The 12,984-nt window shown below is 43.3% G+C and overlaps 1 protein-coding gene across 1 annotated transcript in view; it reads right to left on the bottom strand.

Annotated features, from left to right (window-relative positions):
• LOC116711236 (semaphorin-3D) overlaps nt 1–7,788 on the bottom strand; it is a 33,671-nt gene extending 25,883 nt beyond the window's left edge. Inside the window, 3 exon segments of the mRNA XM_032550648.1 lie at nt 7,594–7,666; nt 7,668–7,697; nt 7,699–7,788. Coding sequence (XP_032406539.1) covers nt 7,594–7,666; nt 7,668–7,697; nt 7,699–7,758 — 163 coding nt within the window. The 5' untranslated portion in view covers nt 7,759–7,788.
• Between the last annotated feature and the right edge of the window lie 5,196 nt (nt 7,789–12,984).

Here is a 12,984-nt window from a genome sequence, read left to right as displayed (position 1 = left end):
CATCTTTCATGCATGTTTGAGAAATCCTCTAATCTCCACGGCAACCATTCAGCTGAGCAAAACCCCTGGGTGGACGTAGCCCCGCCTTAGAGGTACGGCTCCTCCTGAGAGCTGGAGTTCCAAGTTTCTGCCTCACAGGACATTCTTCCCCCTCTCAGCTCCTTCAAACTATCCAGAAGCAATTAGCAAACACCTGGTGGAACTGCTGAGCTCAATATACGAACTACTAGTGTAACACAGGTAAAAACATTGTTTAAGAGACAGAGGCCCAATTTAAACACGTTAAAGAGGAAGTGAATTTTCTTTTAAGTCATATTTGACATATATCTTATTTTTAGAACAAATGAAAGTAAAATAAGTGCTATAAACTAATAATACTGCCCCTTTAAAATTGACTCTACAGGCGGCTGAAGCTGCCTTTTCTCACTCTGCCTCTGTGTTTTGGCCTCATTCTTCACAAATTAATTCCTCATACTGATCATCAGACGTATCTGAGTTTACCTCATACCCAAGCCAGTCGGTCTAGTTCATTTTTCCACATAGCTGCAGTTTGAACCTGGCGGCTCCTATATTAATAAATCAACAGTAATGTAACCCAGAACTGCAGGTCAGGAGAAAACCTTCCCTCTGTGGGTTTTAGTAACTCTGTGCTGTGGTTGAATGCCTCATAACTAAAGTCAACACTCACGCTACACACACACACTGATTGGCCCCTGTTCTCCCTGGGGAGGCGGCGTTAAAGCAGGCAGAAAACAACCTGGAGAAGCAGAGCAAATTAACCCTGAAGCTCCAGCTTTATGATCTGTCGGCTCAGGCCTCCCTGGAGCCGGAGGACCAACCGCTGCAGCGCCGCTGCCAACCCAACGACAATCCAAGCAGAAACAGCAGAGCTCAGGAATCCAAACCGTTTCGCAGCAGGAGGCGTCGGCAGCCATCAGGCTCCCAATTATTTTTACTTTTCATTCATTGAAAGTGAAGTTTTTCTGGCCGACTGCAGGTTCCTCACAGCTGACACCAATTTATCGCTGTAACTTCATCCCTCAGTTATTTGATTGATTTATTCTCATGTAATGAGTAAAACTCTGGAGCAAAACTTTTAAAATGTGGATAGAAAACTGCTTTAAATATGAAGAATTTTTATAGAAAAGCAACAGCCGGAACCTTTCTATCCTTACAGTTTCTGGTACACCCGTAAATCTGACGCACAAGCGACATCCGCTAACAGCAGCGATGGCAGGACGTAGCCTCTTTTCTTGATTGGCGGCAGAGCTAGGCATGTATCGTATTGTTTATCATTTTGATTTAAAATTCTAATTAATTATGTTTAAAACCCCAAAACTGTCCATAATGTCAGGATTGTTAGCTTTCTCCACTGTTTGTTCAATAAAAACATCAATAAATATAAATAAATTTGAAAATATGATTAAATACAGTTACTTTCAGTGATACAAATCAAACTTCTTTATGTGCTTTTGAAGAGCAGTATTAGTGTTTGTGTAGCTATGATTGCTGAATCAGTCAGAGCCATAAATAATTCTTAGTCACTTTTATTGATATCACAGTAATACCACAAAATATCATGAAAAACTTTAAGTCCATCAATCTGATGGTTGAATAACCTAAATAATAGATTCAAAAATAAAAATATCTTTGCTGTTAGATCTCATCTGTCAAATAATTCAATAAAAAAAATGGTTTTTGAATTGAAAATGCTGCTTATTTTGTTGCTATGTTGTTTTCGATGAATTACGATGAGTTCAATTAAACATTTGAATTGATTCCACCTCTAGCTAAAACATGATCATCAACATTTGGAGCCTACAGCTTTTAATTATCAAAAGAAAAATTAAATCATGAGTTTTCTTCTCCTGATTTCTGCATCTCATCCTGTAAACTTATAGTTTCTGACAACAGCAGCTCAAAATTTTAACTTGAGTGAAAGCAGAAAATTTCTTGCAGCTGAATTTGCACGTCCATGTTTCTGCAGATCAGCACCAAACAGAGCTGTCAGTGAGGAGAGTGGAGCGAAACGACCCCCCGCGGAGCATGCAGAGTACAACCGTCACTCATGCGCACGCAATGCGTGTTCAGGCTTTGAATGCAGCACGCCACATTTGCTGCACCGTTCTGAAAGAAATAAATCACAGCCGTGACGAGCTGACAGGTGACGGCAGAGACCCGGCTAGCCAGCCGGCCGTAGAGGAAAATTTGAGGAACTGCAGAAAAATGAAGTCAGATTTGTTTACACAGCCTTTATTTGGAGTCCTGCTGAGGAAAATAAGAGATGATGGATGAAAACAGCTGCTGCACCAGGCTTAGAAACTCAATCAGTGACGAACAAGTCAAATCAGATTCTCAAGCCTCATTTGTCGGCTTTGCTTTGTGTCTTTATTACACAAAACTTGCTGAATTAGTTTAGTTCAGGTGCTGCAAACTAATCCTGGATGGTGCAACTTGTACACCAGAATGAAGTTGCCCCCCTGCCATATCACCTTTTTTTGTGATACATTTGTGCTGCAAAATCTTTTGTTTGTGCCACTCTCATTTTAAAGTTATTAATAAAAGTTTCCAGAGGTTATGAAAGGTCAACCAGCCTCGCCATCTTCTTCAAGTCAAAGTGACTACATTTCTGCATTTGTGCTACTTTTGCTTTGAAGATAATAATGAAAGTTTAAAGGTCAAAATGTCAACCAGCCCACCACATTACCCAAATCTAACAAAATTGGTGTCGAACGTGCGTGCTGGTTTGTGCAGTAAATGTTCGATCACACACCCCACTCCCATTTACAAAAATCAAACAAATTTGGTGGCAATCAACTCAGCTATGTTTGTGCAGCAAAACATAGCTGCACAAACATAGCAGCTATGTTTTGATGCTATGTTTGTGCAGCAAGTCTTTTGCAGAAGATATAAATCAGAAGATATCAATATCTTCTGTTTTGCTTTGAAGATATTGATGATGACCTCTGATGATCTCTGGAAACATTCATTAATATCGTTAAAATGATAGCAGCACAATCAAAAGTTGCCGCTGCAAAAACATTTGACACTAATTTTGATCTGAAGAAGGTGATGGGGTTTGGGGGTTGAGGGGGCAACTTCACTCAGGTAACATGCACTACTTTTATACTATCTCAGGATTCTAGGAAAGTAACTTGTAAGTTGTAAGATAATCAGGAGTTTTTGCAATCAGAGCTTAATGTGGTGATTCAGGAGCAAATTCTCCAACTATCAAAAAGTAACCTGTAGATTCTGTAAAGTATTTAAAATGTTATTAAAAAACTCTCTGTGGGTTCTTGGAAAGGTAATCTGTAATGTTACACAAAGTAACCAGAAAGTACCAAGGCAGTTTTAGAAAGTATCCTGTAACTAGGAAAAGTAGTTAATCTAATGTAAAGTTTAATCAGTAATACTTTTATAACAAATTTATGTCACATCATGATTTCTTGGTTAATGTCAAGTTGTTATAAGGAAGACATTTTGAATAATGTCAACTTTGTATTAAAAGTGAGCCTGTAGGTCCTTTACAAAGCCGTTTAAACATTGATCGCATACATCCACAGATTTCAGGCCGTGTGTTGTACACACTCTTTGTGTTCATAAGTAGTGTAACTTCGTCATAGATTGAGATTGGAGGCAGCTTATCCACATCGTCTGGCATATTTTTCTTCTCTGTCTCATACGAATCGATCCTGACAGCAGCCATTTTGTTGATAGATATTTCTCTTGCATTGTCAATGTACTTTCTTTTTGTTGATCTTGATGCAGTGGTTCATCTATGCTTTGCGCTGCACTTGCCTACCAAGATGGCGCATATCACGTCCAGTTCAAACTTGTGGGAACTCGTATCAGTAACGTAACCTGAGATTTTAGAAAAGTAACCTTTAAGTTTCTGGATAAATAGCCAGAAAGCTGTGCTTTCAAGAAGGGTAACCTATAAGTCCTCAGAAGTCACCAAAATACAAACTGGTAGTTCTGAAAATCTTTCTACATAAGTGACCAGTATGTTCAATAAAAGTCTCATCTTCTTCTTTTAAATGTCATGATGGAAGAACAAAGCTGCTAAAAATAAAAAGTAAGAAACAGGAGGAGGAGATTTAAGCCCAGGAAGTTATTTATGGAGCTTCTGCTTTTCTCTCCAATCCTCCAGGATCTCATTCATCAAGCAGCCATGATGGCAAATTGACCACAAAATGAAAAGTAAACACTGTGGGAGATATCAGAGGGGGGGTTGGAAAATGTGACATGAAACCCTGAAGAAGCAGCCAAGAGTTTATATCAGTCAGTGGAAATCTGTTATGCTTTGACTTCAGGTTTTCCAGTAGTTTTAGACGGGAAGATATAAAAACACTCTGGCTGCACGGCGTTATGGCAACCAAACCTGCCTGCAGAGCAACACTCCAGACAGCTGGTGTCAACAGAACTGTTCTGTTTGACGAGGAAGAAGCTTCTGGATCCAATCAGACCACTGGGATCACGGAGAGGCCCAAATACAGAAACTACGTCCACGAGTTGTTCAGGGACGTAAGGTCTTCGCTCCCATCTTCATCTTTCCATCCCTGCAAGTTCTGAATTATTGCTCAGACTTTCAATCTTTGCTGCAGTTTAATTTTTTGTTTCATTGCGATAATATTATTATTATAATGGCTGCAGGATCATAATGCTCTTGTTTCACGTATTGTTTGTGTATAGCAGCTAGCTAGCTGAGGATGTGAACTATTCTAGCTGAGGAAATTCTAGTACGCTAGCTGAGACACCCAGAGTGACGGCTAGCCGTGAGATTCAGCTCCTGATTATCAGAACGCATCAACATGCCAAACACGCTATGATCACCTTCAACCCCGAAGGTCGAGGAATCACCCTGGGAGTTGATGGAAACAAAATCCATGCATTTCTGATGGGCTGTACCTGACGACACCATGATATAAAGAACCTGATTTCCCCTCGCCTCCATTCCTTCGAAGCTCTGCTTTGTTCAACTCAGGAAACATCCTCAGTCTCATCCTTCCTTCCTCCCTTCCTTCCCTAGATCCTTCATCTCGTCTATAAACTTCTCACAACATTTTGCTCTTTCGTTCTAACTCTTTTCCTCTCAAACTTACAAACTGTAATCAGAGCAAGTTAAAGGTCAAGGTTGACAGCGTAACAGTGTAGGGGGCCAACGCTCACACACACATGCCCACGCCAACATCCACACACACACACGCAGGTCACATTCCTGCTCTCTTCTGTCTGGATGATTTGGGATGTGAATCAGCTTTGACAGATTTCCTGCAGAAACACGCAGCATGTTTTTATCTAACGACGCAAAAACACACCTCAGACTGAGCTGCAGAGTGTGTGTGGGTGTGTGTGGGTGTGCGTGGGGGTGTGTGTGTGTGATGATGGGAATGTAGGTGTTTCCCATCCCAGTCCCACATGAAGTCAGCTTGTTTTGGTTGGAGCGTCAGAAACCAGCAGCAGCAGGGCGAGGAGGAAGTGATGTCAGAGATGTCAAACTGACCCAGAGGTCTTTTTCCCTGAAACTTTGGGCTCCAACAGAGACTCCGACTGTAGAGTTAAGAAGACGAGGTGGAAATCAAACCAACGTTTCTCCTTCCTCAGACTCCAACGGACCGTCTGCTTCTGGCTTCAGTTTGAACCCAACCATCGACCACTAAATCTGACCCATCGCTGCTTCCATACAGGGTCCAGATTATTTCCGAGCCCAGATTCCACTGGACAAATCATCTGGGTTGAATTGAAAAATGGCCTCATGTCAATTGAACACAAAGAGTCAAATGCTCCTTTTGTCTTTTGCTGACGTTGGTCGCTCCTTGTGTGTCGAGCCCAGAACAATTAATCAGATCTGCATGGATTATAGCTAATCTGAGTCCAACAGCTTGAAGGACTTGAAGGAAGTGAGAGAAAGATCCAATCAGTGGATGTAGAACCAACAGTATGGCAGATCAGAAGTTCAGGGCTACCAACCGGCGCCGTACTGCAGCCTGGTTGACCCGGTGACCTCTGAGCATCGCCTCTGTAGATCTGAGTGTTGATGACGAACGTTCCAGCAGAAATGGTTTGAATCGGAGAGAAAGGCTGTGTGACCTTGGAGAGTTCAGGTCCAGGTTGGAATCAGATCTCAGATTTTTTTACCAAGCAACCATGGTGCATGAAATCTGTTTCATCTGCTGAGATTTATGTCCAAACAGCTGAGGATCGTCCCTGGAGTGAAGGTAGCAACGTTTCCCACAGAGTTTCTCAGACTCCAGACATTTCAGCTCTCATGCAGAGTAGAGATGGAAAAAACGTGTTTTACAGTTTGAGTCGGAGCTGATCTTAGATTCTTCCTTTTCCAGCTCTCTTTATAGGCTGGACTCAGCTGGACAGAACATTTTGGCTCAGTTCAGATTTTTGAACAACACAAGTCAGAAATGCTGGATTAATTTGACCCATACCATGATGCAACTTCCTACCCGTCTGCAGTCCAGTCATAATAGTTTTAGGTTTGTCATTACAGTAAAATTTTATTTCATAGTTAGTTTTAATTACTTTTTACAGTGTGTTTGCTAGATTTTTATTAGTTATAATTTAGAAATGGTGACTATAAACTGATTGTGCTTTGGATTATTCACTGTTGCGTTTTTGGCACCAGTTGGCCATAATCTAAAGGGGGAAGACATGAGGCAAAGGAAGCTGTTCTTTTAGCAGGAAGCTGATTGTGTTCAGATGGATTGAAGGTTTTCACCTGAATGAATGTGGAGATCAGCGTATTTATGTTTGTTTTGAGCCCTGAAGCCGCCGTCTGAGTCTCTGCGTAATTAACAGTTTACAGGCGGACGGTTGTTTGTCCTGCAGCCACGAACGCAGCAGGAGAAACTCGGAGTTTATTAAATGCGTTCACTGCTTCCCCCTTACAACCACAAGCTGCTACCGTTTCACTTCCACATAAAACCAGAAAGTCCAAATTATTACCTCCAAAATGTGGAAAAAGTTTCTGACAAGCTGAAGGAGTGGAAAAACAAAAAACACAAGTTTCCAAAAGATCCATCAGAACTGATAAAATCTGAGATGGTTTTCTGTGTTTCTGTCATTTAATGTGTTAAACTAAAGATTACAATGAAATATCAACTGCAATAAAATATCACCTCCAGAGCCGGCCCAAGGCATGTGAGACTTAAGCACCTGCTTAAGGCCCAACACCAGTCAGGGGGCCCCATAGAGCATAATTTGATTTTATTTTGTTTGGTAGGATTGCATATTTTTCACACTTTACACATTTAAAAAACAAAAACATATTAAACAAGCTGACTCAAGGTAATTTCAGTTTTTACTTTCAGTGGAAACACAGCGACTGCACGGTTTCTGCAGAAATTATATTTAAACTGAATACTGGAAATATTTTACAGTTTCTGATTTCCTACCTGTGAACGAATAAACAAAGTGAACTAAAAGCTGAATAATTTATTTCCAGTCAGAGTTAAATCAGAAGCGCCAAACATCGAACCCTTTTAAACAAAACCTGACCGGGTCCAACGGGCCACACCGATCCTCAGAAGAACAGAAAACAGGAAAGCTGGTCTTAAAGGTAGACACACATCCGTTTCCTACCTGAGTGAGAGAGCTGAAGCCGAGGCCCGGTCTGGCTCCAGGTCCTGGATTCTGGGTCGGTTCTGGACTCTGAATGGTTGCAGACTCAGCAGCCAGAGCAGAAACACTGGCTGCTATGAGAGGAGAGGATGTTCTGGTTCTGAGACCTGCAGCTGATCGCAGCATCTTCTCTGACCTGACGAGTCGCTGCCACAAACTGAAGGAGAAAAGGGCAGAAAGGTCGGGGTTGACTTATTAAATGTTTATTTATTTCATGTTCTTCTCATTACCAATCAATCAATAAAATTTATTTGTACAGCACATTTCAGCAGCAAGGCAGTTCAAAGTGCTTTACATTATAAAACACAAAAATAAAGTCATAAAAACATCATACAGTCACCAACTGAGAAACCAGAAAGACATTACATTTTGACGAGTCTAATCATAAAAATAATCAATACACATCAAATATATTGATTAATGTTTCATTTATAAAGTTTCACAAGCAACTCTAAACAGCTGGGTTTTAGTTGTGGTTTAAAGGAACTCAGTGTTTCGGCTGTTATGCAGTTTTCTGAAAGTTTGTTCCAGATTTGTGGTGGATAGAAGCTGAATGCTGCTTCTCCATGTTTTTCTGGTTCTGGGGATGCCAGAGCAGAACCAGAACCAACCCTAACCAGAACAGATAGCCAGTGGAAGGTCTTTAGAACTGGGTGATGTGCTCCATCTTCCTGGTTTTAGTCAGAACGCCAGCAGCAGCGTTCTGGATCAGCATTCTAGGCAGACCTGTTCAATGCAACATCAGTGGATGAGTTTCTCTAGATCTTGCTGAGATTTTACTCCTTGGAATGGAAATGTTCTTCAGGTGATAGAAAGTCTTTGTAACTGTCTTTATGTGGCTCTGACGGTTCAGGTTAGACTCCATCACTAGACCCAGATTTCAGTCTGATCTGTAGTTTCAAGCTGTAATAATCGATCCTGATTCTAGATTGTTTCTGTTTAATTCCAAAGTCAATAACTTCAGTTTTGTTTCTAGTCCAGCTGGAGAAGGTTCTGGCGCATCCACACAGCCCTGCTGCTTCCATTTACCCTCTAACCTTTCAATCCTTCGTTATTATTTTCCATTTCTCAACAGTTGGGAGTTTTATTCAGCAGGAAAATGTCCACAGGTGTAGACAGATGTTTGAGCCTCTAATCCAACAGGAAACAGTCCCGTAGGGAGGAGATAAAGCAACTGAAAAAACTTTCAGGTTAAATACCAACCACATCTGTAAGTTTCCCATATCGTCAGCATTCCTAAAGTAATGGCTTTAAGTTATTTATTTTTATTCTTTTTTTATCTTTTGGAAAGCAAAATGACTTAGAAAGGTGATGATATGATATAAAGTATAAAATATCATAACTCACTAATAAAGAGTCAGTATCAATTAAAAAATATGGACTGTTATAGGTACATTCAAATCTGGCATTATGTTCAAAATGTTATTGGATATCCCATCCATCCATCCATCCATCTTCTTCCGCTTATCCGAGGTCGGGTCGCGGGGGTAGCAGCTTCAGAAGGGAGGCCCAGACTTCCCTCTCCCCAGCCACATCTTCTAGCTCCTCCGGGGGAATCCCGAGGCGTTCCCAGGCCAGCCGAGAGACATAGTCCCTCCAGCGTGTCCTGGGTCTTCCCCGGGGCCTCCTCCCGGTGGGACGTGCCCGGAACACCTCACCAGGGAGGCGTCCAGGAGGCATCCTGACCAGATGCCCGAGCCACCTCAACTGGCTCCTCTCGATGTGAAGGAGCAGCGGCTCTACTCTGAGTCCCTCCCGGATGACTGAGCTTCTCACCCTATCTCTAAGGGAGAGCCCAGCCACCCTACGGAGAAAACCCATTTCGGCCGCTTGTATCCGCGATCTCGTTCTTTCGGTCATGACCCAAAGCTCATGACCATAGATGAGGGTGGGAACGTAGATCGACCGGTAAATCGAGAGCTTCGCTTTTTGGCTCAGCTCTCTCTTCACCACGACGGACCGGTACAGCGCCCGCTTGACAGCAGACGCTGCGCCAATCCGCCTGTCGATCTCCCGCTCCCTTCTTCCCCCATTCGTGAACAAGATCCCGAGATACTTAAACTCCTCCACTTGGGGCAGGACACCCCCCCTGACCCGGAGAAGGCACTCTACCCTTTTCCGGCTCAAGACCATGGCCTCGGATTTGGAGGCACTGATCCCCATCCCAGCCGCTTCACACTCGGCTGCGAACCGCTCCAGCGAGAGCTGCAGATCACGATCTGCTGAAGCCAAAAGGACCACATCGTCTGCGAAAAGCAGAGATGAGATCCTAAGGCCACCAAATCGGATCCCCTCAACACCTTGGCTGCGCCTAGAAATTCTGTCCATGAAAGTGATGAACAGAATCGGTGACAAAGGGCAGCCCTGGCGGAGTCCAACTCTCACCGGAAACGAGCCCGACTTACTGCCGGCAATGCGGACCAGACTCTGACACCGGTCATACAGGGACCTGACAGCCCGTATCAAAGGGCCCGGTACCCCATACTCCCGGAGAACCCCCCACAGGGCTCCCCGAGGGACACGGTCGAACGCCTTCTCCAAGTCCACAAAACACATGTAGACTGGTTGGGCGAACTCCCATGCACCCTCCAGGACCCTGCCGAGGGTGTAGAGCTGGTCCAGTGTTCCACGACCAGGACGAAAACCACACTGCTCTTCCTGAATCCGAGGTTCGACTATCCGACGGACCCTCCTCTCCAGGACCCCTGAATAGACCTTGCCAGGGAGGCTTAAGAGTGTGACCCCTCTATAATTGGAGCACACCCTCCGGTCCCCCTTTTTGAACAGGGGGACCACCACCCCAGTCTGCCAATCCAGGGGAACTGCCCCCGATGTCCATGCGACATTGCAGAGTCGCGTCAACCAACACAACCCTACAACATCCAGAGCCTTAAGGAACTCCGGGCGGATCTCATCCACCCCCGGGGCCCTGCCACCGAGGAGCTTTTTAACCACCTCGGCGACCTCGCCCCCAGAGATTGGAGAGCCCAACCCAGAGTCCCCAGGCTCCGCTTCCTCAGTGGAAGGCATGTTGGATATCCCATTGCTGAATATGTTTGATAAGTTAAACCAATCAGATTCGGGTTGTAAACTAAACTCCAGGTTGCATCAAGGTATCCAAGAGGTTAAAAGTCTAAACGCAGCTTATATTAAGCAAAAGAGAGTAAATGATGTAATCACTAATAATATATAGTTTCTACAATTTGCAATCTTGCAGGATTTGAAAAGATCTGGGTTAAAGGAAAAAATAATTGTGGTAATTTGTCCAGAATGTGTGTCTCTCTGTACTAATTGTATTGTAATTTGAGTTATTTACACGTTAATGTACACCAACTCTCCTTTTTTTTTTTTTTTTTTGTTGTAATTTTTTGTTCATGTATATTATGTTAAGGAAAGCTTGGGAAAAAAATTTAAAAGAAGCAGGTGTTACTTCTTCTGCACATTTTAGACGGCTGCAAATCTTTCCTGGAGTCTTCCCTTGCAATGACCTAGTCAAAGCCTAGAACTGAGCCTGATAAAGAGTTTCATCATGTTTCATTAGAAAATAAGCCAAACTCCTGATTAACGACCCAAACACAAGAACCGATGCATAACTGGGATGTTTTACTGTCAGAAATGCTGAAGTTAATAAAAAAGACGCATTGCTCCTAATCCACCTCTGGAGACGAATAGAACAAAAAGAACAATATTCATAAATTTGGTAAAAACAATAATAGAAATATTTGAAGTAGAAGCAACAGCAGTTAACCCCCAGGTGGGCCCTATTCAAGCCGCTGACCTGCAGAACCTGCAGAACCTGCCTGTGTTTATCTCTGAGGCACCGGTCCTGTTTTACTGTGCAGGGGTCAGAGGTCAACGATGCTCCAGATGCAGGAAGAGTTCAGCTACTGCTGGAGAAACGACCCAAACGGACCAGAACTCCTCCTAACATATGAGTTGGATCTGAATCATTCTAATGTTCTGATCGTCAGTGTTTAACAGAAAGATGGATGGATGGATGGATGGATGGATGGATGGATGGATGGATGGATGGATGGATGGATGGATGGATGGATGGATGGATGGATGGATGCCCAAACCCTTTTCTCTTTTCCAAATCTTCCATCACTTTCCAGAATATTCTAATGAATGTCTTGTTATCCCTTGTTTCTGTTAAATCCAGACTGACCTTTGACCTCTGAAAAACTTGCTTCAGAGTTAATGTTGGCAGTAGGGAATGCTGGGAAATCTCTTCCTGCAGCTCTGCCGGCTTTCATGCTTCTTTCCTGCCTCCTGATTGGCCGACGGCTGGAGGGGGCGGTTCTCTAAATCCTTCTGAATGTCCGGAGGTCATTTGACTACACTGCCCCAAAATAAATCTGACCTGAGGTTCTGCTGCTGCGGGTCGGCTCTGATCAGGTTTCACTTTAACTTTCCAGAAAACTGAATCCTTCAGGGAGTACCAGGCAAATCGAATCGGACCAGAACAAGGCAGAAGATTAGAGACGTTCTCATCCAAGACGATGAGAGGACAGAAACCAGATGTTTATTCAAAGAAATAAAGAAAATGTTGAATGATAGCCGTGAGTCCAGATATGTTTGCCTCGTTAACGGGTCTGTGGGGACTCAGTCCTGCTCTGGTTCTGGAACGGCGGGAAGCTGAACTAATCCACAAAAGAGTCGGGCTGAATGGTTCCTCATAGCGATAGTGATATTCCTACGTTCTACAAAATAAACGATCCAGTATCGTTTACTGAACTTTCAAAAATTACATCAGCTCCAGCGCACCACAAAAAGGGAAAGTAACTCTAAAAACCACGTTAGCAACTCAAAACAACTTGTGTGTCAGTTTTACTCGACACGAACACCAGTTGCCAAGGCAACAAACACCTTTTGTTTTATCAAAACATTTTACTGAACTGTGAAATAAGATTCCTCTTGAATTCCAGCACCGGTTTAAACTCTAAGCTGGAGGAGTTTCTCTTTCACTCCAGAGACAAACCAACAAACGGGTCTAGATCAAGACAACCCATCCAGTCAAAATGCAAGCTGTGTTTTTCCAGAACTTTGTGGGAACCGGGAAGTTCTGGGAAGAGGAAGCTTCCCCTCCAGTTGTTTCCTTGTTCGGTTGAAGTGCTGGAGGAAATGTTGTCGTCCGTGTCCCCGGGGATTCCTGGGAAGAGAGACTGGGCTGATGTCACACTCTGGCAGAGAGCAAACGGACCTCCTGGTTCTGAAGGAGCCTCAGAGTTGGTCAGATGATGTTCCAGATGGCATCAGGTTAAAGATCATGAAGACAGCAGATCTTAGTGTTGGTCTTGATCCACAGAATGGAAGACATTGATGATTAATCAGAATATTATTGGTGTAAAA

Source organism: Xiphophorus hellerii, chromosome 20 (genome assembly GCF_003331165.1).
Source record: "Xiphophorus hellerii strain 12219 chromosome 20, Xiphophorus_hellerii-4.1, whole genome shotgun sequence".
Lineage (NCBI taxonomy): Eukaryota > Metazoa > Chordata > Actinopteri > Cyprinodontiformes > Poeciliidae > Xiphophorus > Xiphophorus hellerii.
This window is presented reverse-complemented; position numbering and strand designations above follow the sequence as displayed.